Source organism: Lithobates pipiens, unplaced genomic scaffold (genome assembly GCF_037356315.1).
Source record: "Lithobates pipiens isolate NorthernLeopardFrog02 unplaced genomic scaffold, aLitPip1_a1.2 Scaffold_13, whole genome shotgun sequence".
In the NCBI taxonomy this organism is placed as follows: Eukaryota; Metazoa; Chordata; class Amphibia; order Anura; family Ranidae; genus Lithobates; species Lithobates pipiens.
This window is the reverse complement of record NW_027507718.1, coordinates 145081559-145108766: the sequence shown is the minus strand read 5'-3', so window position 1 is coordinate 145108766 and position 27208 is coordinate 145081559. Positions and strand designations below refer to the sequence as shown.

At 45.3% G+C, this 27208-nt stretch overlaps 1 protein-coding gene across 5 annotated transcripts in view; it reads right to left on the bottom strand.

Moving 5' to 3' along the window:
* PIP5K1C (phosphatidylinositol-4-phosphate 5-kinase type 1 gamma) overlaps window positions 1-27208 on the bottom strand; it is a 561428-nt gene that overhangs the window by 241711 nt on the left and 292509 nt on the right. For all 5 annotated transcript variants that reach the window (XR_013272204.1, XM_077475680.1, XM_077475681.1 and 2 more), the window contains one exon: window positions 7227-7310. Coding sequence is in view for 4 of the 5 variants with exons in the window: in XM_077475680.1 (XP_077331806.1) it covers window positions 7227-7310 (84 nt within the window). In the remaining variant the exon portion in view is untranslated. The remainder of the gene's footprint in view (window positions 1-7226; window positions 7311-27208) is intronic.

Below are 27208 nucleotides of genomic sequence, written 5' to 3'. Positions count from 1 at the left end.
AACCACTCAGCACATCTGGCCCACCTCTGTAACCACTCTGCACATCTGGCCCACCTCTGTAACCTTCCTGCACATCTGCATCACCACTGTAACCCCCTGCTCATCTGTCCCACCAATGTTCCCCCTTTCTCATCTTCCCCACCACTGTACCTCCCTGCACATCTGCTCCACCGCCATACCCCCATGCTCTTGTGTCTTTCCACTGAACCATCTTCTCAACTGTCCTAACACTGAACTTATCTGCTCATCTGCCCTACCACTGTACCTCCTGCACATCTGTCCCACCACTGTACCTCCTGCACATCTGTCCCACCACTGTACCCCCTGCTCTTCTGCCCCACCACTGTAACCCCCTGCTCATGTGTTCCACCAATGTACCTCCTTTCTCCTCTGCACATCTGCCCCACCTCTGTACCCCCCTGCTCATCTTTCCCACCATTTTAATCCCCTGCTCATTTGGCCCAAAACGGAACTGCCCCCCACTCATGAATGAATGAATAACTTGTATAGCGCTACATATGCGAACTAAATCACCTCAGGGAGCTTTTGCCGCCAGTGTCCATCTGGGTTTTCAGAAGAGATGGGTCTTGAGCTTCTTCCTAAAGGCCAGATAGTTTTCCTCCGAGCGGATGTCCACGGGTAGAGCATCCCATAGCCGTGGTCCTTGGACTGAGAACCTTCATTCACCTTTTAATTTATAAGGGGTCTTGGGGATGTAGAGGAGGTTTCGATTAGTTGACCAGAGAGTGTGACCTGGGGTGTAGTGCTTTATTTTGTCGCAGAGGTATTGCAGGGCTTTTCCTTGTGTACATTTGTGAGTGAGGCAGGAGGTCTTGAATGTAACTCGATCCTTCACGGCTAGCCAATGGAGGGTCCTCAGGGATGGGGTAAATTGATTCCCATGTTTTTTTTTCCAGTTACCAGTCTGGCTACTGTGTTCTGGATGGTTTGTAGATGTGAAATTTGGTATTTTGAAAGCCCTAGGTAGAGGGAATTTGCATAGTCGAGTCAACTACTGCTGCTGTATCTCCTTCTGGGATGAAGGGGATGAGTCTACGCAGTAGGTGAAGGAGGTAGTGGGTTCCGCTGACTACTAATCCTATTTGTGCATCCATCGTCATGTTTCAGTCAAAGATGACTCAGAGGCTTTTGGCTTTAGTGCTGGGGGTGATGGGTTGTCCGAGGATGGTGAGGTGTGGACATCGTGCCAGGGTTTTTGTTTTGGTTTGCGTGAAGGAAGAGGAGTTCTGTTTTGGATCCGTTGAGTTTAAGGGGGCTCTCCATCATCCAATCTTCGATCAATGAGAGACAGTTTTCCAGTGCCTGGTATTGGTCTTTTTTGTTGGTGATGCGTAGGTAGAGTTGGAAGTCATCCGCGTAGGAGTGATAAAGTAGATCCTGGTTGCTGATGATTTTCAGGAGTGAGTGGAGATAGATGTTAAAAAGCACGGGCGATAGGGGTGATCCTTGAGGGACTCTGCATGTAATTTTTCGTGCTTCCGAATTGAATGTTCCTAGTTTCACTTTCTGAGATCGGTTGTCTAGGAAGGATGCGAACCAGGGTAAAAGTCTCAGTCTGCAACTCCAGCTACTGCCGTGAGACAAGTGAGCAGGGTTTTGTAGTCTACTGTGTCGAACGCTGTACTGAGGTCCAGCAGCACCAGGAGACACCATTCTCCTTCATTGAGGGTATCATCCCAGATTTTGAGGAGTGTAGTTTCTGTCCCGTGGCCAGGGCGGAAATCAGATTGTAGTGGGTCCAAGAGTTTATGGGTGTCTAGATGGAGCGGTTGTACTACTGCTTTCTCAATAATTTTGAAGAAAGTGTTTACGCTTGTGACAGGTCTGCAGTCGTTTGGGTCTTTGGGATCCAGGTTAGGCTTCTTTAGGAGGGGTTTGATTGTGCCTTGCTTGAGGGAGGTGGGGACGATTCCTTCTTTAAATGACTGGTTTACGAGGTATGTTATGATAGGTGCCAGGATGTCGGTACATTTTTTCAGAAGTTTTAAGGGAATGCTGTCGCTTGGCGATGTGCTGTCTCGGTGGTTTCTGATGATGGTTTTGGTGGTATCAATGGTGATTGGGACCAGAGTATGTTTTTTTTCTTCTTGTTCTGGCCGAGTGGGGTTATTTGCTATGTTCTGCTGAATTATTTCCCAAATGGTTGTGATTTTGTCAATGAAAACATCAGATAACTCATTGCAGAATTCTTGCGTTTTGTTTTCTGGAGACTCAAAACAGGTGGGGTTCATAGTCTGGGAGACAAGTTTGAAGAGTGCTCTAGGGCGGTTTATGGCTTTTGAGATGGTTTTGGAGAAATGTTCTTTTTTTGCTATGAAGGTGGCTATGTGGTATCTTGTGGTGAGTGATTTGTAATTTGTGTGGTTTTCCATTGTTTGGTTCCTTCTCCATGCTCCTTCAGCCTTCTTGTTTCAGTGATGTAAGAGAGTCATTGAACCAGCCGGAATTGTTTTTGCGGGTGGGTGCTCTGTGTATTGGTGCAACTATGTCTACTGTCTGTAATAATGCTGTGTTAAGGGAGTTGAGTGTCTTCAGTTGAGTAGTTTTGGGTTAACACCACTATTTTGTTGGATAGTGTAGTTTTGAAGAGTTGTCAGGGCGCATGATAGGTGTTGTCCTGGATGTGGTGTATTCCTGTTTTGGATGGTTGGTTTCAAATTTGTTCTTAAAAGTTGTTATTTTCGTAGTATTGTTTGGGTGGTGGTCGGTAATGTTGTAGCAGTATTCCTCAGGCTGCAGAGGGTGTCAAATGAATAATTGATGGCGCACCTGATGGGAGAGTGCGCTGGGGTGCGTGTTATGAAGTGAGTGGCCCAAGGTGCCAATAGTACTGCTCGTGCTCTGTCCTGGAGCAGAGTTGGTGTGGCGGTGATCGGTTGTGTGGTGGTGGAAGGGGTAGCGGCGGCGGGTGCTGCAGGCTGGGGCATCCTGAGTAACATCAGGAGGAGATGTCTGTTGAAAAACTGAATAGTTAAAGTAAAAAAAGTTTAGACTAAAGTTTAAAAGTCTTAAAGTTAGTATAATTCTATGTCCTTTTTTCTGTCCAGGATGTCCTTTTGGCTGAACCGGGAGTAGCAAGATGGCCGCCGTCAGCGCAGGAGGCCGTAAGATGGCAGACAGACAGATTTATCCAGCAATCACTTAGGCAGACTCAAAAATACAGAGCAGGACCACAGCAGGGGATGCTGATGTACCATCTTTGTAAGCAGGAACGCTCCCCGGGCCAGCAGGAGTGAGGATGGTGTTGAATTGAGGCCTGAAAGATGGCAACAGTCACGATTGGGGGTAGCCAGCAACAGCCAAATTTAACCCTGCCCCATCACTGTACCCCGCTGCGTTTTTGTCCCACCGCTGAACCCCCTTCTCATCCCTCCCACCACTGTACCTCCTGCACATCTGCCAAACCACTGTACCCCCTTGTTCTTATGTCCCACCACTGTAACCCCCCTGCTCATCTGCCCCATCAATGTACCCCCCTGTTTTTTTGTCCCACCGCTGAACCCCCTTCTCATCCTTCCCACCACTGTACCTTCCTGCACATCTGTTCCACCACCGTATCCCCATGCTCTTCTGTCTCACTACTGAATCACCTTCTCATCTGTCCTAACACTGAACCCATCTGCTCACCTGTCTCCCCTCTGTACCGCCTGCTCTCCTGCCCCACCTCCGTTTCCCCCTGCTCTCCTGCCCCACCTACGTTCCCCCCTGCTCTCCTGCCCCACCTCCGTTCCCCCCTGCTCTACTGCCCCACCTCCGTTCCCCCCTGCTCTCCTGCCCCACCTCCGTTCCCCCCTGCTCTCCTGCCCCACCTCCGTTCTCCCCTGCTCTCCTGCCCCACCTCCGTTCCCCCCTGCTCTCCTGCCCCACCTCCGTTCCCCCCTGCTCTCCTGCCCCACCTCCGTTCCCCCCTGCTCTCCTGCCCCACCTCTGTTCCCCCCTGCTCTCCTGCCCCACCTCCGTTCCCTCCTGCTCTCCTGCCCCACCTCCGTTCCTCCCTGCTCTCCTGCCACACCTCTGTTCCCCCTGCTCTCCCACCACACGACTGTAACCCCCTGCTCATCTGTCCCACCAATGCACCTCCTTTCACATCTGCCCCACTACTATACCCCCTGCTTTTCTGTCCCACCACTGAACCCCCTTCTCATATCCACCAACACTAAACCCCACTGCTCATCCGGCCCAACACTAAACCCCCACTGCTCATCTGGCCCAACACTAAACCCCCACTGCTCATCTGGCCCAACACTAAACCCCCACTGCTCATCTGGCCCAACACTAAACCCCCACTGCTCATCTGGCCCAACACTAAACCCCCACTGCTCATCTTGCCCAACACTAAACCCCCACTGCTCATCTGGCCCAACACTAAACCCCCACTGCTCATCTGGCCCAACACTAAACCCCCCTGCTCATCTGGCCCAACACTAAACCCCCCTGCTCCTCTGGCCCAACACTAAACCCTCCCTGCTCATCTGGCCCAACACTAAACCACCCCTGCTCATCTGGCCCAACACTAAACCCCCCTGCTTATCTGGCCCAACAGTGAACACCCCTGCTCATCTGGCCCAACAGTGAACACCCCTGCTCATTTGGCCCAACACTGAACACCCCTGCTCATTTGGCCCAACACTGAACCTCTCTGTTCATCTGGCCCAACACTGAACCCCTCTGCTCATCTGGCCCAACACTGTACACCCCTGCTCATCTGTCCTACTGCTGAACCCCCTTTTCATCTCTTCCTCCGCTGAACCCCCTTCTCATCTCTTCCACCACTGTATCTCCCTGCACATCTGCCCCACCTGCTAATTTTCCCCACTGCTGTACCCCCCTGCTCATCTATGATATGCGCAATATGCAAAGTGGTGAAAGGAAGAAGAGATGAGACACATATATCTGTCCTGACACACTCATCCTGCTGATCCAACTCTCGCAGTGGGCCTGTGTGCAGGATTATTAATTGGGCCCCCACAGCTGAAAGTGTGTGCTCTGCGCCACAGGAATAATTGGGTGTGATTTTCATTGCACTGAATACTGGTTCTGGCTTAAAGGAACACAGAGTGCAGGGGTTCAGAAGTAAGTGACGCAAAGGTTCAGGAATAATTACAACGAAGTTCCCAGAAGCTTAACAGTAACGCCACAAACTGTCAACTGATTGTGATTTTCCCAATCACAGTGAAATCCCTTCTTACGGGGATTGGTAGTGGCAACCAAGCGAGCCATCTTCATCCAGATGGTGGGTGGGGCTAGCAGGACTGTGATTGGCTTTAGCAGTGGCCAATGACATTCTTCCTCCTCCTGGAAACAGGGACCGCTCCCCCCCCCCCAGCCGAACTCCACCCAATCTCTTCCTCATCACAAAAGCTGATGATTGCAGCTACAGCAAAGTTAGAGAACCAAACAATGTTTCTCATCTTTTACAATGTGTGGGGGCACAGTGCCTCAGTGCAGGTGCGGCATGAGGAATTCTGAAACTGGAATGCATTAGTGTCTCACTGACAATTTCCTGGGCTGCTATGCTGATGAGAAGGGAGTCGAGTGCCGGAAAAAAAGGCTTTGTGTGCCGGGGGTACTAGGGGCCCCTGTACTAGAGCTATAACAAGTTTTTATAGATATGTTTAACATTAGAAAAAAGTAAGCATTACTCTGTAACATTCATTAAAAAATGCATTAGTTTGTAGAAAACTACAAAACAGGAAAGAAAATTAATATCTCTAGTGTCAAAATTAGCTAAACAATAAATCACACTTGCCAATTGTTTCTTTTTACACACAAACGGGATCTTGGCTAAATCCTGCAGTTCTACATTCTATAGCCACTTACCAACCGGCTCATGTAGATATACGTTGGCAGTTTGCAGATGGGTATCTTGGTAATGGCAGCAGCTGCTGCCACAACCAAGGTATCCATCTTTAGAGCCAGCGGTTCTGTTTATGATAATGGTGGACTCTGTTATCGGCAGCAGGAGAGGCATCCTCTGCTGCTTACCGGAGCCGTTGGTAGTGGCGGAGGCGATCGGGTCCTTCATGTTGCTGGGTATGGAGACAGGTGAGGGGAAGATGGCCCCACCCATCTCTATACCATAGCAGGGCGGATGCAAAGTCAAAACTTCACTTCCGCCCATACTTAAAGGCACATTTTTCTGTTATTTTTTTCAACAAATTTTTTAATTATTTTTTTGTGTTTCAGTCCAAATATGAGATCTGAGGACTTTTTGACCCAGATCTCATATTTAAGAGGACCTGTCATGCTTTTTTCTATTACAAGGGATGTTTACATTCCTTGTAATAGGAATAAAAGTGACACAATTTTTTTTTTTTTTTTAAACTGTGAAAAAAATAATCAAGTAAAATAAATAAGAAAAAAATATTTTTTTTAAAGCCAGACGAGCTTGTGCTCAGAAGCGAACGCATACGTGAGTAGCGCCCACATATGAAAACGGTGGTCAAACCCCATATGTGAGGTATTGCCGTGATCGGTAGAGCGAGAGCAATAATTCTAGCGCTAGACCTCCTCTGTAACACAAAACATTCAACCTGTAGAATTTTTTAAACATCGACTATGGAGATTTTAGAGGGTAAAAGTTTGATGCCATTCCACTAGTGGGCGCAATTTTGAAGTGTGACATGTTGGGTATCAATTTACTCGGCATAACATTATCTTTCACAATTTAAAAAAAAATTGGACCAACTTTACTGTTGTCTTATTTTTTATTCAAAAAAGTGAATCTTTTCCAAAAAAAAAGTGCGCTTGTAAGACCGCTGCGCAAATATGGTGTAAAAAAAGTATTGCACTGACTGCCATTTTATTCTCTAGGGTGTTAGAAAAAAAATAATATATAATGTTTGGGGGTTCTAAGTAATTTTCTAGCAAATAAAACTGTTTTAAACATGTAAACAGCAAAATTTCAAAATGAGGCTAGTCCTTAAGTGGCTAGGGACCGCGTTTAGTCAAAATCTTAGTTGTTTCAATTAGGTGCAATTAGGAGTCTAACATTTATTGCTTCTTCTTATTCTTAAGTAAATTAACCTCATTGAGTCGGCATCCTGTGTGTGATCAGTTGCCACTTTTATTACAGAACAATGGTGCCATGTTATCATAAAAACCACACTACTAATAAATGTAGGATCTCAAATTCTGCTGAGGTATGGAAACATGCAAAACACAAATTACTTATAGGTAAATGGTAAATAAAGGTATTGATATACCTGAATGACTGCAATATGTCAATAATTCCTATGTACAGTAACAGACGTTCCCCTCTTCCACTGACAGCTGGAATACCTCCCATGCTATAATGGATGCAGTAGTTGTGAAAACAACAAGAAATATTCTGTATCAAAAAACAGGCGCAAAATCATAATAAAGTGCAATTATTATAATCAGAAAAACATTTAGGCAGACAAAAGATGCTACTATATCTTAAACCACACATTGCAGGCTCTATTAGCATAAACCAATTGGATCAGCTCACTAGAAAAGATAAAAAAAAAAAAAAGTTACAGCTTTGGTTAAAATGAAAAATACAAGATAAATATCTCTTAGGCTGCATTCACACCTGAGCATTTAGTTTTTACGCAGAAAGTTGTGCGTTTTTACAGCGATTTTGCACAGGTCAAAAGGTCATCAATGTAAAAAGCAGAAAAACTCCTGTAATCTGCCCAAAAAGAAGCTCATGTACTTTTTTGAGCTTCAGGCATTTTCTTCAGGCTACAAAATGCTCAGATGTGATCAGGGACCATTTAAACGGATAGGATTTTGCTACACTACTACAGTTTGAAAAAGCTCAGTACAGCTTTTTTTTCTGAGCTAAAAAACAGCCCATTAATTGTAATATGCCTATGCATGTAAACAAGAGCCGTGATTTCTTGGTCAGTAATTTACACTTCATGTGCGCAAGTTGGCACCATTGCGCACAAAATGTGTGCAAATATCCATTTACATATTGTGCAGAACAAAAAAATGCAAGTGCATGCAAATACATACAAAAAAAATAATAAAAAATATCGGAAAAAGTAAATGCTCAAACGGGATTATCGTGCGCAAGAGGCCAAAAGGGTTTTCTAGAAATTTTAAAGCTTCAAAAGATAAAAGGAACAAACCAACCAATGGCTTGATACAGTGCCCCTTTCCTGAAACCTGTCTGGCCCTATGTGAAACCGTAATTGCCCCCCCTGCCCTTGCTAAATTGTGCATGAGTTAAAATTTCACTTGCCACATGCAGACCTGTTGAATCGAGAAATTGCATAAATAGAAGCTGTCTGAAAGTGAAGCACACTAAAACATCTCAAAAAGGAACACATCATGCTGTGAGCTAAAGAAATTCAAGCACAGATGAGAAAAAGTAATTGACATGTATCAGTCTGGAATGGGTTACAAAGCCATTTTTAAGACTTTGGGACTCCAGCAAACCACGGTGAAAGCCATTATCCACAAATAGAGAAAACATGGAACAGTGGTGAACCTTCCCAGGAGAGACTGGCCTACCAAAATTACTCCAAGAGCACGACGACGACTCATCCAGGAGGTCGTAAAAGGACCCAGAACAAAATCGAAAGAACCGCAGGCCTCACTTGCCTCAGTTAAAGCATCTGTTACCTCAACATTTTATATTCCTGAAATGTGCCTGCTGTACCATGTACTTGTATGAGAAAGTATCCTATTCTATTTGTATTGCTTCCTTTATATGAAATCCCTGGTGTTCCAGCTAGTCCCCTTGCTTTCCTATTAAAAACTGACCACACTAAGCCGGAGAGCACACCGTGGTCAGTTCTTTAGCTATGCTGAGAACTCAGTGTACTCTCCTCCAATGATCAGGCTTGTCCTGACACCCCCCCACTGCACAGCCATTCACTGACTAACTCAGCGTGTTGCTGCTTCTCCTCCATCCAGCTCTTATGCAGCTGAGAACAGAGGCAATGTGATAATTTATTTTAAAAAAAAAGAAGTAAAAAATATATATTTTTTTAATATCTAGTCACAAATGTTTTGAATTTCATTTCTATTTTAAACTGAATAGGTTGTTTTCCAAGGTGACTGTTTACAATCACTTTAAGGTCAGTGCTCATGATTCAACATGAAGGCTCCATTTTGAACCGCACTACTCATTCACATGGGTGTGAGGGATCTGGGGGCCCCCTTGTTAAAGGAGGCTTCCAAATTCCGTCCACCCACTGTCCGCAAACCCCCACAACCACCCGCCAGAGTTATGGGGAAAGAGATCCTTGTCCCATTCAACATGGAGACAAGGTGCTTAGCCCTCCCATTCCAAAGCACCCCCCCCATGTTGAAGGCATGTGGCCTGTTATGGTTCGGGGGGGCTCACTCGCCCCCTCTATCCTGACCTGCTTGTATAAGGGTCTGGTATGGATTTTGAGGGGGACCCCATGCCATTTTTTCTTTACATTGGTGTGGGGTTTCCCCTCAAAATTCATATCAGACCCTGGTCTGGTATGGATTGGGGGGGGGCATGCTGTTTTTTTAATGATTTTTTTTTATTGCCCGCAATGTTTTTTTGTTACATTCAGCTGTCAGCAGGAAATCCCTTTGACAGCTGATGAGACATCCGTTGTTAAGGATGCAGCAGCCGGCTTTCCGGCCTGCTCCTTAACCAGCTAATATCAAAGATGCCAGCGGCCGCCGGCTCTAAAAATTCCCATCTGAATTGCATCTAAATCACAGCTGAACAGCTGCTTATGAAATTTGCAGTGAAAATGGAGGGGAAATTCACACCGGACATGTGTGAACCTAGCATAATGGGAAAACTGGTATGCATGGCAGAGTTCCAAGGTGAAAGACACTGCTGGCCAAAACATACAAAGGCTGGTCACATATGCCAAAAAACATCCTGATTATCCCCAAGATTTTTTGGCAAATGTTCCGTGGACTGATGAGACAAAAGTTTAACTTTTTGGAAGGTGGGCGTTCCCATACATTTGGCCAAAAACAAACACAGCACATCATAAAAAGAACATCATACCAACAGTCAAAAGTGGTGGTAGTGTGATGGTCTGGGGCATGTAGTAGAATTTCATATTAACCAATATATATTTTATGTTATTCATATTATTATTGATATTGTCATTATTATTATTATATAGTAGTGGTTTTATCAATATTGTTATTCAATAAGTAAAGAAATAGTTATTAATCTTTAATAATGTATACTATGTTTTCCATAGGTTTAGAAAGACTTCATTTTAAATGCTGAACTTTAGATGACCTCTCTGCTTCTTTCTCATACTTTTTATAAATAGTTTACTGGATGAAAGTTCATTAGGATAGTTCATTCTTAGTTTTTAGGTAAGCGTTAATTAGAAAATAAAACATGTGACAGCAGATAAATCACAGAGATAAGATAAGAACATCTTGAATGAATGACTTGTATAGCGCTACCTATACGAACTGAATCGCCTCAGGGCGCTTTTCTGCAGCTATTTAACTCTACAGGTTAAAGGTCCTTTAATCTGTAGAGTCCCGACACACTTACAACATTGACATACACATACACATATTATGGCCAATTTTTTTTTGTTTTGGACAGGGTCTAATTAACCTACCAGCATGTCTTTGGAGTGCGGGAGGAAACCGGAGTACCCATAGGAAACCCACGCAGACACAGGGAGAACATGCAAACTCCAGGCAGATAGTGTCGTGGTTGGGATTTGAACCAGCAACCCTATTGCTGCTAGGTGAAAGTGCTAACCACTACACCACCATGCTGCCCTTATACAAGTGGTTTAGAAATAGTTATGTGGAATATGGGAAAGTTATGTACAGTACATTAAGTTTGACAGGGTCAAACAAAGGTCTGCTTGTGCCCTCATTAAAGTGGTTGTAAACCCTTACAAACCACTTTGACCTACAGGCAAGCCTAGATTAAGGCTTACCTGTAGGTCCAAGAAATATCTCCTAAACCTATACAGTTTAGGAGATATTTGCCCGAAGACAGGCACCGCTGTCTACGGTGCATGCGCCGTAGACAGCGGCGCGCAGGCGCACTGAGCGCGGCATTTCCAACAATGGAGTGTCGGCTCCCGTGCGCATGCGCGGGAGTGACGTCATCGCAGCTCCGCCAAATGACAGCGGCGGAGCTGCGAGACCCCACCGAAAAGATGGATGCGCCGGACTACAGGGGACAGCGGTGACATCGCTGGCTCCTGTGTCAGGTAAGTGACACATAATGGGCTACTATGCGATGCATAGTAGTCCATTATGCTTTGCCTTTGCAGGGAATGAAAGAGGAAGTAAACCCATCAGGGTTTACTTCCTCTTTAAAACTGTTAAAATACAATGAATGGGATAACACTGATGTGTGTGTGTGTGTGTGTGTGTGTATATGTACAGTATCTCACAAAAGGGAGTACACCCCTCACATTTTTGTAAATATTTTATTATATATTTTCATGTGACACCACTGAAGAAATTACACTTTGCTACAATGTAAAGTAGTGAGTAGGGATGAGCTGGGTGTTCGAGTCGAGCACCTGCTGTCCCTCTGATCACACAGGAAGAGGAGGAGGAGGAGGATTGTGTCAGCATGGAGGTGGAGCCTGGCACTCAGCATCAGCAGCTGTCTTTTAGGGATGATTTACAGTCCCAAGAAACCTGTGGACTTGTACGTGGCTGGGAGGAGGTGGCTGCGAATCATGTCGTCCTTAGTGACCCAGAGGATTCTGGACCAAATGCCTCAGCTAACCTAGGCCGCATGGCCTCCCTGATCCTGCAAAGCCTGCGGAAGGATCCTCGTATTCAGTGGATCAAGGAGAGGGATCATTACTGGCTAGCAACTCTCCTTGATCCACGGTACAAGGGTAAGGTTGCGGACCTTATCTTGCCGTCGCAGAGGGAGCAGAGGATGAGACATCTCCAGGAGGCCTTGCAGAAAGGTCTGTGCAACGCGTTCCCAGAGACTGGGATGTTACAAATACCTGGTCCTGGACAACGTGTTGCTGAGGCTTCGGTCAGTCACAGAAGGATTGGTGGAGAAGGTGGCTGTCTGACCAATGCGTTCAGACGATTTTTTAGTCCGCAGCCCCAAGGTGTGATCAGTTCCAGCAACCATCGTCAGCGTTTGATTTACATGGTGCAGGAATACCTAGGGGCAAGGTCAGACTTGGACACCTTTCCCACCGAAAATCCTCTGAGTTACTGGGTCTCGAGGATGGATCACTGGCCAGAGCTTGCACAGTATGCAATTGAGCTACAATTGGGCCTGTCCTGCTTCCAGCGTTCTTTTGGAACGCACATTCAGTGCTGCTGGAAGCTTTGTAACCGATCACAGGGTGCGCCTGTCCACCGACTCGGCTGATCGACTGACCTTCATAAAAATGAATCAGTCTTGGATCACCACCAGCTGCCAAGCACCTGACGCTGATGTAAACCAAATAATTATTTTTTTAAATGTCACATCTCTTCAAGACTGCCTATGCTGATGCTGACTTACTATCCTCTTCCTCCTCAATGATCATGCTGATAGCTTGGGTGAACATTTTTGGTTCTGGGCGGTGTAGTGGCACCAGTGCCTAAGACCCAATTTTTCAGCCCCTGTTTAACAGGTGCATGTAATTACAATTCTTGATATAATATTTCACAGCAGGGCCCGTTCCAGCACCCCCCCCCCCCCCCCAGAGTAACTGAGGATTTACAGTGTTGTGGCACCAGCACCACCACAACCACCAAAGGTCCAATTTTTCTACCTCTGTTCAACAATGGCATGAAATTACAATTCTTGATATAATAGTTCACAGCAGGGCTTTCCAGCGCCCACCAAGAGTCACTTTGAGGGCTTACAGTGTTGTGGCAACATCAATGCCTTAGGACCAAATTTCTGCAGAGCATATAGGGCAGGCCCCTACTTTCAAACATCCAACTTACAAACCTCTCCTACTTGCAAATGGAAGGAGACAGGAAAAAAGACGGATGGCATTTTTAAAGCTAAACTTTAAAAATGTACCAGTTCAAAATTACAAACAGATTCTACTTAACACAAGAAACCTACACAGTCCCCATCTTGTTTTCACCGCCTGTATACTGCTGTTCTGAGTATATAGGGCCTGGGGGCCCCAAGTCTTTGCTGGCAACAAAAGGGAGTACACCTCTAAGTGAAAATGTCCAAATTGGGCTCAAAGGGTCAATATTTTGTGTGGCCACCATTATTTTCCAGCACTGCCTTAACCCTCTTGGACATGGAGTTCACCAGAGCTTCACAGGTTGCCACTGGAGTCCTCTTCCACACCTCCATGATGACATCACAGAGCTGGTGGATGTTAGAGACCTTGCACTCCTCCACCTCCCATTTGAGGATGCTCCATAGGATTTTGGTCTGGAGACATGCTTGGCCAGTCCATCATCTTTACCCTCAGCTTCTTTAGAAAGGCAGTGGTTGTCTTGGAGGTGTGTTTGTGGTCGTTATGTTGGAATACTGCCCTGCATCCCAGTCTCTGAGGGGAGGGGATCATGCTCTGCTTCAGTATGTCGCAGTACACGTGGCTGTGTGTTGAGGAATTTTGAGGGGACAGAAAATTTACACTGTTATACAAGCTGTACACTCACTACTTTTCATTGTAGCAAAGTCTAATTTCTTCAGTGTTGTCATGTGAAAAGATATAATAAAATATTTACAAAAATGTGAGGAGTGTACTCACTTTTGTGAGATACTGTATATGTATGTATACACATATATATATATATATATATATATATATATATATATATATATATATGTGTTTATTATGTAGATAATACAGTATTTTTTTGTGAAATCATATATGTATACATGAACATAGAATTGTATAGTGAGAAACAATAAGACCCCTTTCACACTGGAGCGTTTTGCAGGCACTATAGCGTTAAAAATAGCACCTGAAAAACACCCTAAAACAGCTGCTCCATTCACTCCAGTGTGAAAGCCTGCCAGCAGCTTCTTTGGAGTGGTGAATTCCTCCACTGCTCCCCATTGAAATCAATATTAAAACCACCCCGCTAGCAGCCGAATAGCACCGCTAAAACGACGGTAAAGCAGCGCTAAAAATAGCACCACTTTACCACTGACGCCGGGGCGGCTCGGAGTGAAAGGGCTCTTACACATATAAACACATTTGGTGGGGTTATTTAAAGTTCATTCTCCCAAAGTCATAAATCTGTATTATCTGGACAAGGAGGAATAATTGAAGAACTCTGGACGGCCACACTCCAAGACAAATTCAAATGCCTTTTATTCATGAAGCAGAATCACACAAAAGTGGGTCACAGCAAAGCAACAATAGCTAACGTGTTTCACACTACCAGGAGTGCTTACTCATAGCTCAGCTATGATAACTTCTTAACTTGTTCCAGAGTGTGGTCTCAGGTGAATTTCCCTCATGAACTTGGTCGAGCTGGAACCCAGAACTCTGTGAGGGGACTGGAACACTGGTCGACCAACTGGTCCCTATCAGGTGACGGGTTATCAAGAATTGGCAGAAAAGAACCATTCTGGTTCAAGGTGAGAAACATTCACAATTGTTTCAATTTAGAGGATAAGAATACCTACAATCAGGTCCATAAATATTGGGACATCGACACAATTCTAATATTTTTGGCTCTATACACCACCACAATGGATTTGAAATGAAACTAACAAGATGCGCCTTAACTGCAGACTTTCAGCTTTAATTTGAGGGTATTTACATCCAAATAAGGTGAACGGTATAGGAATTACAACAGTTTGTATATGTGCCTCACACTTTTTAAGGGACCAAAAGTAATGGGACAGATTAACAATCATCCATCAAACTTTCACTTTTTAATACTTGGTTGCAAATCCTTTGCAGTCAATTACAGCCTGAAGTCTGGAATGCATAGACATCACCAGGCACTGGGTTTCATCCCTGATGATGCTCTGCAAGGCCTCTACTGCAACTGTCTTCAGTTTCTGCTTGATCTTGGGGCATTCTGCCTTCAGTTTTGTCTTCAGCAAGTGAAATGCATGCTCAATCGGATTCAGGTCAGGTGATTGACTTGGCCATTGCATAACATTCCACTTCTTTCCCTTAAAAAACTCTTTGGTTGCTTTCGCAGTATGCTTCGGGTCATTGTCCATCTGCACTGTGAAGCACAGTCCAATGAGTTCTCAAGCATTTTGCTGAATATGAGCAGATAATATTGCCCGAAACACTTCAGAATTCATCCTGCTGCTCTTATCAGCAGTCACATCATCAATAAATACAAGAGAACCAGTTCCATTGGCAGCCATACATGCCCACGCCATGACATTACCACCACCATGCTTCACTGATGAGGTGGTATGCTTTGGATCATGAGCAGTTCCTTTCCTTCTCCATACTCTTCTCTTCCCATCACCCTGGTACAAGTTGATCTTGGTCTCATCTGTCCATAGGATGTTGTTCCAGAACTGTGAAGGCTTTTTTAGATGTTGTTTGGCAAACTCTAATCTGGCCTTCCTGTTTTTGAGGCTCACCAATGGTTTACATCTTGTGGTGAACCCTCTGTATTCACTCTGGTGAAGTCTTCCCTTGATTGTTGACTTTGACACACATACACCTACCTCCTGGAGAGTGTTCTTGATCTGGCCAACTGTTGTGAAGGGTGTTTTCTTCACCAGGGAAAGAATTCTTCGGTCACCCACCACAGTTGTTTTCCATGGTCTTCTGGGTCTTTTGGTGTTGCTGAACTCACCGGTGTGTTCTTTCTTTTTAAGGATGTTCCAAACAGTTGATTTGGCCACACCTAATGTTTTTGCTATCTCTCTGATGGGTTTGTTTTGTTTTTTCAGCCTAATGATGGCTTGCTTCACTGATAGTGACAGCTCTTTGAATCTCATATTGAGAGTTGACAGCAACAGATTCCAAATGCAAATAGCACACTTGAAATGAACTCTGGACCTTTTATCTGCTCCTTGAAAATGGGATAATGAGGGATTAACACACACCTGGCCATGGAACAGCTGAACAGCCAATTGTCCCATTACTTTTGGTCCCTTAAAAAGTGTGAGGCACATATACAAACTGTTGTAATTCCTACACCGTTCACCTGATGTGTATGTAAATACCCTCAAATTAAATCTGAAAGTCTGCAGTTAAAGCACATCTTGTTTGTTTCATTTCAAATCCTTTGTGGTGATGTATATAGACAAAAAGATTAGAATTGTGTTGATGTCCCAATATTTATGGACCTGACTGTATATCTAATATGCTTGCATTGTAAGAAACTGTGTAAATTAGACCTGTATCTTGTAATACTTTGAACATAAACCTGTATGTTACCAGCTGTTAATAGACCTGCATTGCTGAAGTCCTGCCTGGTTCGATACGTTATTATTCTACTTCAGGCTGCTTTTGCAGCTTCAGGACCTGGGTGACTTGCCATAATTGATGGAACCATGAATTCTGCGCTCTACCAGAAAATCCTGAAGGGGAATGTCCAGCCATCAGTTTGTGACCTCAAGCTCAAGTATACTTGGGTTATGCAGCAGGGGTTTTAGAGGGTAATTACTTTTTCAAAGAGGGCCAGGCAGTTTCAGACAAGCTTTTTTCCCCTTAACCAGTTAAGGTTCGCCCTATAGCAGTTTTACTGTTACAGGGTGTCACCTCTGTGCCAGATCACAGCCGATCTGCGCGTGCATGACACCCTGTGTCCACCCCGGCAACCCCTGGTCTTCAGGCACAGAGAGAAAGAGATAAAGAGGCAGGTCGCTGTTCTGACAGGTAAGAAGGGGTGGAATTTGTGTACCTGCAACGCAGGGAATAAATTCCATCTCTTCCTCTAGTAAAAGCACCTCACACAGTTTACAAACACTGGCTAGGCACACAATTAACCCTCTAATCGCCCCTAATGTTAATTCCATTCCAACCAGTATCATTAGTACAGTGACAGTGCATATTTTTTAACACTGATCACTGTATTAGTGTCACTGGTCCCCAAAAAGTGTCAGAATGTCTGCCACAATATTGCAGTCCTGTTATAAGTCACTAATTGCCACCATTACTAGTGGGGGGGGGCGACAAATTTTATTTCCATGACCACACAATTGTCAGTTACATTAACACAGTTGTATCACAAAAAATGGCCTGGAGCTGAAGTGTTACTAAACCCAGGACCCCACATTCACTAGATCTGTTTTCCCACAGTACACAGAACATGGAAATGCAATTATTTTTGTAAATATAAACTGCTAAATACCATTTCTCATCAGCAGTAAACGATCATAAATGACCTGGAGGATGGGATAAACAGTTCAATCTCTCTATTTGTGGACGATACTAAGCTAAGCAGGGCAATAACTTCTCTTCAAGATGTGGAAACCTTGCAAAAGGATCTGAACAAATTAATGGGGTGGGAAACTATATAGCAAATGGGGTTTAATGTACAAAAATTTAAAATAATGCATTTGGGTGCCAAAAATATGAATGCAATCTATACACTGGGGGGAGAACCTCTGGGGGAATCTAGGATGGAAAAGGACCTGTGAGTCCTAGTAGATGATAGGCTCAGCAATGGCATGCAATGCCAAGCTGCTGCTAACAAAGCAAACAGAATATTGGCATGCATTAAAAAGGGGATTAATTCCAGAAATAAAACAATAATTCTCCCTCTCTACAAGACTCTGGTCAGGCCGCACCTAGAGTATGCTGTCCAGTTCTGGGCACCAGTCCTCAGGAAGGATGTGCTGGAACTGGAGAGAGTCCAGAGAAGGGCAACAAAACAAATAAAAGGACTGGAGGACCTTAGTTAGGAGGAAAGGTTATGAGCACTGAACATGTTCTCTCTGGAGAGGAGATATTTTAAATTAAATGTACAAATACCGTACTGGTGACCCCACAATAGAGATATAATTTTTCTGCGAATGGGAATTTAAGACACGGGGCCATTCATTAAAATTGGAAGAAAAGCGGTTTAACCTTAAACTGCGTAGAGGGTTCTTTACTGTAAGAGCAGTTAGGATGTGGTGGAATTCTCTTCCACGGGCAGTTATTTCAGCAGGGAGCCTCGACAATTTCAAAAACATTATTAGATGAGCACATGAACGGCCACAACATACAGGGATATACAATGTAATACAGACATATAATCACATACAAAGGTTAGACTTGATGGACTTGTGTCTTTTTTCAACCTTGCCTATGTAACCATGTAGTATATTGCAGTCTTGTGACTTCTATCAGAGTCTGGTTAAAGCTTGTAGGAGTTTTCATTCTACTCTGTCTTATGAGGCTGCAAGACCCCTGATCCTCTGTCTGGGCAGTGCTGATTGGTCCTGTTCTAATCACAGGCACCCTCCCAAGAAAAAAAAAACTCTCTAGCAATACACACTAAACTGAGCATGTGCAGACTTCAGAGGCTCTGTACTATCTGGAGATGGATTGGAGACAGTAATAGAAGGGGAGGATAAGAGAAGGTAAGATCAGCCTTTTTTCACAATGTGGAGGATTAACCCCTTAGGTTCCACAGTGAGTATAACAAGCATGCTTTACTACATATACAGCCCAAGTTTACTGTTGTGGGTTTAGTAACACTTTAAGAAATGGAAAGTTAGCACTGAATAAACAGGCCCATAACAGAAAGGTAAAACACATACACATTAATTAGTGACATCAGGCCTAAACATTAAATGTATTTTATAAAAAGCTAGTATAAATACCAGTTAAGTGTGAGCCAACCAGGTTCTACTGCTAGTGTTCAATTAAAGGGGAGCAAAGGATTCATACAAACAAGGTATAAACTGTGCTTTGTAATCAGTAACATCCATAGCTATACTAATATTCAAATGATGTTTTTTGGGGATATTAAAATGTTTATCCAGGCTTTTCCCAAATGCCCCTCTATAGAGCATATCTAGCATTGTTTGTTTATTTGACATTGTTCCTAAGGTGAGAAACAGCTTTTATTAATCCCAGTGACATAACTAGGCTTCTTACAGTGGCAGCTGCTAACAGCTCAGTTCCTACTGATGTAAACATTACCCCCAAAACTACCTCTGCCAACAGACCCTTTCCTACACTACCTGTGTGGGTAGGCTCCTGGGAGTCAAGGCGGCAGCATTCTTTATTTTGGAAAGAAATCAATGTATACACGTTGAAAAAAATGGGGATTGGTAGGTAGAGTTCTGCAGTTTGGCAAGCAGGGCTGACAACGGATGTGGAGACTTTAGTGTAGCTATAACACAATGCTGTCAACACATCCAGGGAAATAGGCACACACTGGATTTCTGACAGGTCTACAGGTATTTTTCTATACTTACACAGTTATACAGTGCTTTTAACCACTTGCCTACTGGGCACTTAAACCCCCTTCCTGCCCAGACCAATTTTCAAATTTCGGTGCTCTCACATTTTGAATGACAATTACTCAGTCATGCAACACTGTATCCAAATTAATTTTTTGTCCTTTTTTCCCATAAATAGAGCTTTCTTTTGGTGGTATTTGATCACCTCTGGTTTTTTTATTTTTTGCGCTATAACTGAAAAAAGACCGAAAATTTAAAAAAAAAACTAATTTTTCTTTCTGTGAAAAAATTCTGCAAATTATACATTTTGTCCACAATATATACAGCTACACATCTTTGGTAAAAATAACCCAAATTAGTGGATATTATTTGGTCTTTGTGAAAGTTAGAGAGTCTACAAGCTGTGGTGCGAATCATACAAAATTGATCACATCTGATGTACTGGTGGCCTATCTCGCTTCTTGTGACCTGAACAAGCCAGGAAAGTACAAATACCCCCCAAATGACCCCTTTTTGAAAGTAGACATTCCAAGGTATTTAGTAAGAGGCATGGTGAGCTTTTTGATGTTGTAATTTTTTCCCACAATTCTTTGAAAAATTAAGATTATTAATTTTTTTTTTAATTTTTTCCACAAAATTGTCATTGTAATAGGTTATTTCTCTCACATGACATGTGTATACCACAAATGACACCCCAAAATAAATTTTGCTACTCCTCCTGTGTATTACGATACCACATGTGTGGGACTTTTCCACAGCCTAGCCACTTAGAGAGGCCCAACATGCAGGGAGTGCTGTCACGTGTTCTAGGAGCATAAATTACACATCTAAATTGTTGACTACCCATTACACTTTTGAAGGCCATGGAGCACCAGGACAATGACACGTGGCACTGATGAGGCACTTATACGTGGCACTGATGAGATGTGACACTGATAAGGCACTGATGACAGATGCCAATAATACGGGGCAATGATGACACGTGACAATGGTGACAGATGGCACTAATATGTGGCACTGATGACACGTGGCACTAATACGTGGCACTGATGACAGATGGCACTAATACATGGCACTGATGACAGGTGGCACTAATACGTGGCATTGATGACACGTGACACTGATAACAGATGGCACGTGACGCTGACAGGTGGCACTGATGACAGGTGGCACTGATGACAGATGGCACTAATATGTGGCACTGATGACACGTGACACTGATATGGCACTGATGACAGATGGCACTATGTGGTACTGATGACACGTGGCATGATGTGGCACTGATGACAGATGACACTTATACATGGCACTGGGGACAGGTGGCACTGGGGACAGGTGGCAGTGGAGACAGATGGCAGCGGAGGCAGATGGCAGCGGGGGCAGATGGCAGTTTATTTTACGTATTTTTTTTTTACTTACGACCGCTGCAGCCATTTATCTCAGAGACTGCGTGTGAGGAGGGAGAGCAGCGCTGAGAGATGATCTCATATGAGATCATCTCTCATTAGACACACCGATCACGCTGTAAACGGCCGCTGTGATTGGCCGTTTACAGCAATCTGTGATTGGCTGTGTCCAAAGGACACGCCCCACACAGAACTTCCCCGATGCGCGCTCTCAGGAGCGCACATTGTGGAAGTAATCAAGAGGACGTCCAGGGACGCCCTCCCGGCAGGTAGTGTCCGCGCTGTAGCCGTCTTGTTCGGCTATAGCGCAGGCGCGAAGTGGTTAAGGAAATAAATGGACAGACGGTATGTTGCAGAGATGGAACTGAATGTTTTTTTTCCCCCAGACATACACTAAGGCTGGATTTACACCTATGCATTTTAGTGCTTTTTGCGTTTTGCAGATTTGCACTACAGAATGTGCTCCATAGGAAACCATGTTAAATGGACTGTAGTGCAAATCTGCAAAAAGCACTAAAAATGCATAAGTGTGAATCAGGCCTAAGACTTTATCCTGTATTATTCCTAAAGTTTTCTTTTTGTGAAATGGTAATTTAGTCTACGGACTCCTGTAAATCTCCACACAATGTCTGTCACCAGCTGATGGAGGTTAAAGCCGCAATAAACTCCAAAACAAAATGAAATACCAATTCTTAGATGTTGTTGCTGCCTTTGTTCGTTTTTTTTTTTTTTTTTTTTTCACTTTTTATCTTTATGTTTACCTATTCATTTGTCCAGCAATTTAATTATTAACAGACCAAACTGTCCAGCAAAGATGTAAATGTGTTGAAACAAACCAGCTACCACCAACAGGGGTGCTTACAACTGTCAGCTTTTATTTATGTAAAACCTTCATTTCAAAAAGGAAAAAAACTGCTGTAACTACTTAAGCAGTGTTAGATGGGAGTTGGACTTGACTAACAAAGTAAAGCCAGTCTAAATTTGTACTGCATCCAACCCTACCGGCACAGTGGTGTAATGATTAGCACTCTCGCCTAGCGTGGGTTTCCTCCGGGTACTCTGGTTTCCTCCCACACCCCAAAGACATACAAGTAGGTTAATTGGCTTCTGTCCAAAAGTGGCCCTAGTATATGAATGACCTTGGATTGTGGGCTCCTTGAGGGTAGGGACTGATGTGAGTATACAATGTACAGGGATAGGGACAATTGTAGACACTCACTCAGGTTGAACTGGATGGACTGGTGTCTTTATTCAACCTTATTAACTATGTAACTACCCTCTACCCAGATTGACAATGCTGCTATCCAAAGCGGTCTCTGATTTTACTCCAGGGGAAATAAAAAAAAGCCCAAACAGAAAATAAATGCAGCCACCGCATTTAGGGACTGGTAAGCTGCAAAACATTACATTTTGGTTTTGGGTTTAATACTGCTTTAATATTAACCACTTGACCTCTGGAAGATTTACCCCCTTCATGACCAGGCCATTTTTTGCAATACGGCACTGCATTGTTTTGGTCATGCAATGCTGTACCCAAATAAAATTAATGTCATTTTTTTTTCCGGAGAAATAAAGTTTTCTTTTGATGGCATTTGATCAAGCATTTTTTAATGAATGAAAAAAGACTGACAATTTTGAAAAAAAACACACAATATTTTTCTACTTTATGCTATAAAACATCCAATAACAAAATGAAAAAAAAAAAAATTTGATTTTTTGTAAAATCCTTTTCTCTGTAATTCACCGACCGACATAGCTCCTCTCTTAGCCGTTGTGTTGTTATGCCCACCTTTAGGAGAATACTAGGCATTACTTGTTATGTAACACACAGAACTTTCCATTTCTACCCAGGGGGCGGTCCCTTAGGTAACAACCCTCCAGCCTGCCATGAAGTCATCAGTACGTCAACAAGCAGTATAACATAAAGAGAAAAAAGCAGGGGCGGGTGCTGTGTCGGTCAGTGAATTACAGAGAAAAGGATTTTACGGTGAGTACAAAAAATCCTATTTTCTTTTATATTCACCGACCGACACAGCTTCTCTCTTAGTCATTGGGACGTCCCCAAGCAGTGCCAAACGAGGGGTGGGAAAACAGCATGAAAAAACGTCATCCACCATGGCAAGTGGGAACTAGTGAAACTTTACCCACAAAAAAACCACAGTGTGTAGAAGAATGCCCCACAAAACCAGGGTACCCTCAACAGGAGTGACTACCCACAACTGCACCAAAAACTGAGGATTGTAATGCAACAGTGCATTAACTAATGGCACTGCGTTTTTATCGAAAAAACTGGAAAAAATAAAAATATTGCATACTCAAATACAACTATACAGCTGCCTGCAAAACTTCGCAGCCAAAACAGGCATCAGCCGATGCACTGACGTCTACCTTATAGAACTTTGTGGTCGGAAGGCCCAAGACGTTCCGATTGCACTTGTGGAGTGGGCCGTGACCAGAAAGGGGGGCACTTGCCCCTTCAAGGAGTAGGCTTGTACTACAATCTGTCTGATCCACCTGGAAATGTGGCCGACGAGACCGCCATGCCTTTCTTTGGACCAGCCACCGAAACAAACAGTGAGTCTGACTTCCGGAAGGGAGCTGTGGCAGACAGATACACCTTCAGAGCCCAAACCACGTCCAGAGCGTGAAGGGCCACCTCCTTAGGAAGTATCGACTTAGGAAGGTAACACAATGTCCTCATTGATGTGAAGTGCCGAAACCACTTTCGGCAAAAAGGATGGTTGCGGACGCAACACCACCTTATCCTTGTGGATAAATAGGGCGACTTGCAGGACAAGGCCGACAGTTCCGAAACTCTCCTGGCCGATGTAATGGCCGCTAGAAAGACCACTTTCTGGGAAAGAGTCAACAGAGGGATCTCCCTGATATTTTCAAATGGTGGTTTTTGCAGCGCTGATAACACCAGGTTCAGATCGCACCCCTTGAACAAAGGTACTCACCAGTGAGTGAGACGCCAGGGGTCATTGAAAAAAGACAGCTGAGGCTGATATTTGTCCTTTAATGGTGCTTAATGCCAACTTCTGGTCTACTCCTTGCTGAAGAAACAGCAGGATCCTGGATATAGGAGCGCGGATGCCATCCTTTCTCCTCACAGATGGAGATGTAGGCCTTCCAGGTACGATATTAAATCTTCCTGGAAGAGGATTTCCATGCTCTCCACGTAGTGGGGATCACTGAGTCCAACAGACCCCTGTTCCTCAACACCTGGCTTTCAATAGCCATGCCATTAAAGACAGTGATGGTAAAGCAGGATGGAAAATCAGACTTTGAAACAGAAGGTCCTCTTGTAATGGCAGTCGCAGGGTGCGTCTGCCACCAGCCGTACCAGGTCTGCGTACCATGGATGTTGAGGCCAATCTGGGGTGACCAGAATTACTGGAATCCCCTCGACTTCCACTCTGCGGAGCAGACGTGGTAGTAGCTTCAACGGAGGAAAGGCATAGATCAGCTGATACTGACCCCACGGAGTTACCAGCCCGTCTGACTTGTCTACCCGAGGATCTATTGTCCTGGACACAAATCTCGGCACCTTCCGATTGAGACGGGAGGCCAGAAGATCAAGGTCAAGTGTGCCCCACCGCAGACACAGTAGCCTGAACACCTCCGGATGCAATGCCCATTCTCCTGGGTCCAGTATCTGGAAACTCAGATAGTCCACCTGCCAGTTCTCCACTCCTGGGATGTAAATGACCAACAGGGCCGGTACATGTTGCTCTGCCCACCAAAGTATGTGAGTGACCTTCCGTGCAGCGGCTGAGCTTCTTGTTCTTCCGTAGTGATTGACATACGCCACCGCAGTGGTGTTGTCTGACTGGATCCTGATCGGACGCCCTTGTAGTCTCATCGACCATGTGGAGAGGCATAGCCTGATCGCTTTCAGCTCAAGCAGATTGATCAGCAGTTTGGATTCCTCCGTCGACTAGAGGCCCTGAGCCGACTGAACCCCCATCACTCCACCCCAGTGGGTAGGCTGGCATCCATTGTGATCACTGCCCATTTTAGAGGAAGGAACGACTTCCCGGACTGAAGCAGTGAATCCCTGACTAACTGGCTCACCTGGATCTGCCGATCCAGGGTCAACCAAGATTTGTCCCATTTAATCAAAATCTCCTTCTGCAGAACTCTGGTGTGGAACTGGGCAAACGGTACTGCCTCGAAGGAGGCCACCATGAGACCCAGGACTCGCATGCAGAAGCGAAGCGACCACCACTTGCGGTTCATCAGCAGCTTTACCACGGCTCTGAGAGTCTGCAGCTTGTCCAAAGGGAGAAACGCTCTCGCTTCCCTGGAGTCCAGCAGCAAGCCTAGGTACTCCAAATGCTTGGTCGGTACTACCACCGACTTCTTTAGGTTCAACAGCCACCCAAACTCTTGCAGGGTCTGCATGGTGATCGCCACATCCTCCTCTAACTCTGAGGTGGAAGATGCTCTCAGGAGGAGATTGTCTAGGTATCCCACGATCGCGATCCCACGTTGCCGCAACAACGCCAACACTGGAGCCAATACCTTGGTAAAGACTCGGGGGGGCTGATGCCAAACCAAAAAAGAGAGCCACAAACTGGTAGTGGGCTTCCCCGACTGCAAACCGCAGAAACTTTTGATGCCAGAGGCATATGGGTATGTGCAGATACGCATCCTGGATGTCTAAGGACGCCAGGAAGTCCCCTTGATGGACTGCAGTGACTACTGAGTGAACTGATTCCATCCTGAACCTCTGCACCTTCACAAAGTGATTCAGGGCTTTTAGATCCAAAATTGTCCAAACCCCTTCCTTCTTTGGAACTACAAACAGGTTTGAGTAGAACCCTGGAAACACTCCGACAGTCACCCCACGATTTAGCAGGTCCCTTACTGCCCCCAAGAGGGCCTCGCGGCGAGCCGGGGATACGGATATGCTGGAGGGGAAGAATCTGTTTGGCGGCCAAGAAAGAAACTCTATCTTGTAGCCTGTGGAAATCAGATCGCAGACCCATTGGTTGGACAGTCGAGAGGACCACCGGGCTGCAAACTCCCCAAGGCGACCCCCCACCCGAGTGATGGGCGGGGGCAACCCTTCATGCAGTAGCATTTTTGTTTGCAGGCTGTTAGGCTTGCGGTTCCAGGGACATTGCTGTCCTTTCCGTTGTCGTCCTGTCGGGCTGGGGGCGTTTAGCCGAAGCTCCGGGCGGACGAAAAAGCCATTTGTGAGCGGAAAATTAGGGCGTGGCTCCTTAGCCTTCCTGGCCTGTAGGGGTAGAGTACTCTTACCACCTGTGGCACTCGTAATAATGTCATCCAAAGAGGCTCCAAAGAGCCGGTTGCCAAGGAAGGGAAGATCCATCAGGGCTTTTTTAGATGCCTGGTCAGCAGACCAGCATTTTAACCAAATCAGGCGCCTTAGCACCACTGCTGACACTGAAGCCCTGGATAACAGGGGGAGAGTATCCAGGGCCGCGTCACAAACGTACTTAAGGCCTTGCACCAGTTGGTCTGCTAGTTCCACGCAGACAGGGGAAGCCTGTTGTTCACCCAATTCGCGGTGCAACAGTTTTGCCCACTCAGTGTCTGCGACACAAGTGCGGATGCCAGTACTGGTCGCATGGCTGACCCCACAAGCGTAAACAAGGAACAAGCCACTGCCTCGGCCTTCCTGTCCGTGGGATCCTTAAATGCAGGAGTCCCCTCTACCAGGATCGTGGTTACTTTGTTTAACCTGGATACTGGGGGGTCCACGACCGGAGGAGCCGACCACTTTTTGAGAAGGCTCTCCTCAAAAGGGGTAACGCACCACCATGTATTTGGGAACCGTAAAGGTCCATTGCGGTCGACCCCATTCCTTGTAAATGAACTTGTCAAAATAAGTCAGATACACGAACACCATAGGTGAACGGGCTGGCTTACGGGACCCAAAAGGGACCACTACCTCAGAAGAGGAATCTGCTGGCTCCTGAATCTTCAGGGTATCACGCACAACTGTGATAAGTGCTCCAACAAGCGCTTTGTCGCGTATAGACCCGGACGGGGACTCATCCTCACTGTCCGAACGGTCCTAGTCAGCGTCATCTGACAAGACAGAGCAGGGGTCACCGGTCTCAGCGGGACCAGAGTCTGCTTCAGAGCTCTCCCCAGAGGAAGGTGGGCAGGGGGCGCTTTTTAGCACCTTTGCACCCATGCACTGCCTCCATCTTGGCAGTGAACGAATTGAGGACCGCCGACAAGGTGTCCACGGGCACTGAGCAGTCTGCAGGCGACCCGGTTGCAATTGCCTGGATTTCAGGGGAAGAAACGCCAGTTTCTGAAGCCATGCCGACCCTACACTGTCTGCCACCCAAAGGGGACTTAGGACAGTGACAGTCCCACCCTCCTTACTGCTGCCGCTGAGGGGCTCTTTCCCACAGAACTCACCACCCTGAGGGGTTCTGCGCTATCCAGCAGGTAGTGCCTGTAGTTTCTGTTGGCTCCCAGGTGCAGAGGAAACAGCCTTGTGTCGGTGGAAGCAGCTGCCAATGGCGCTCAAACCGCTCTGTAGTGTACTCAGGCTCAAAGAAAATGGCCACCC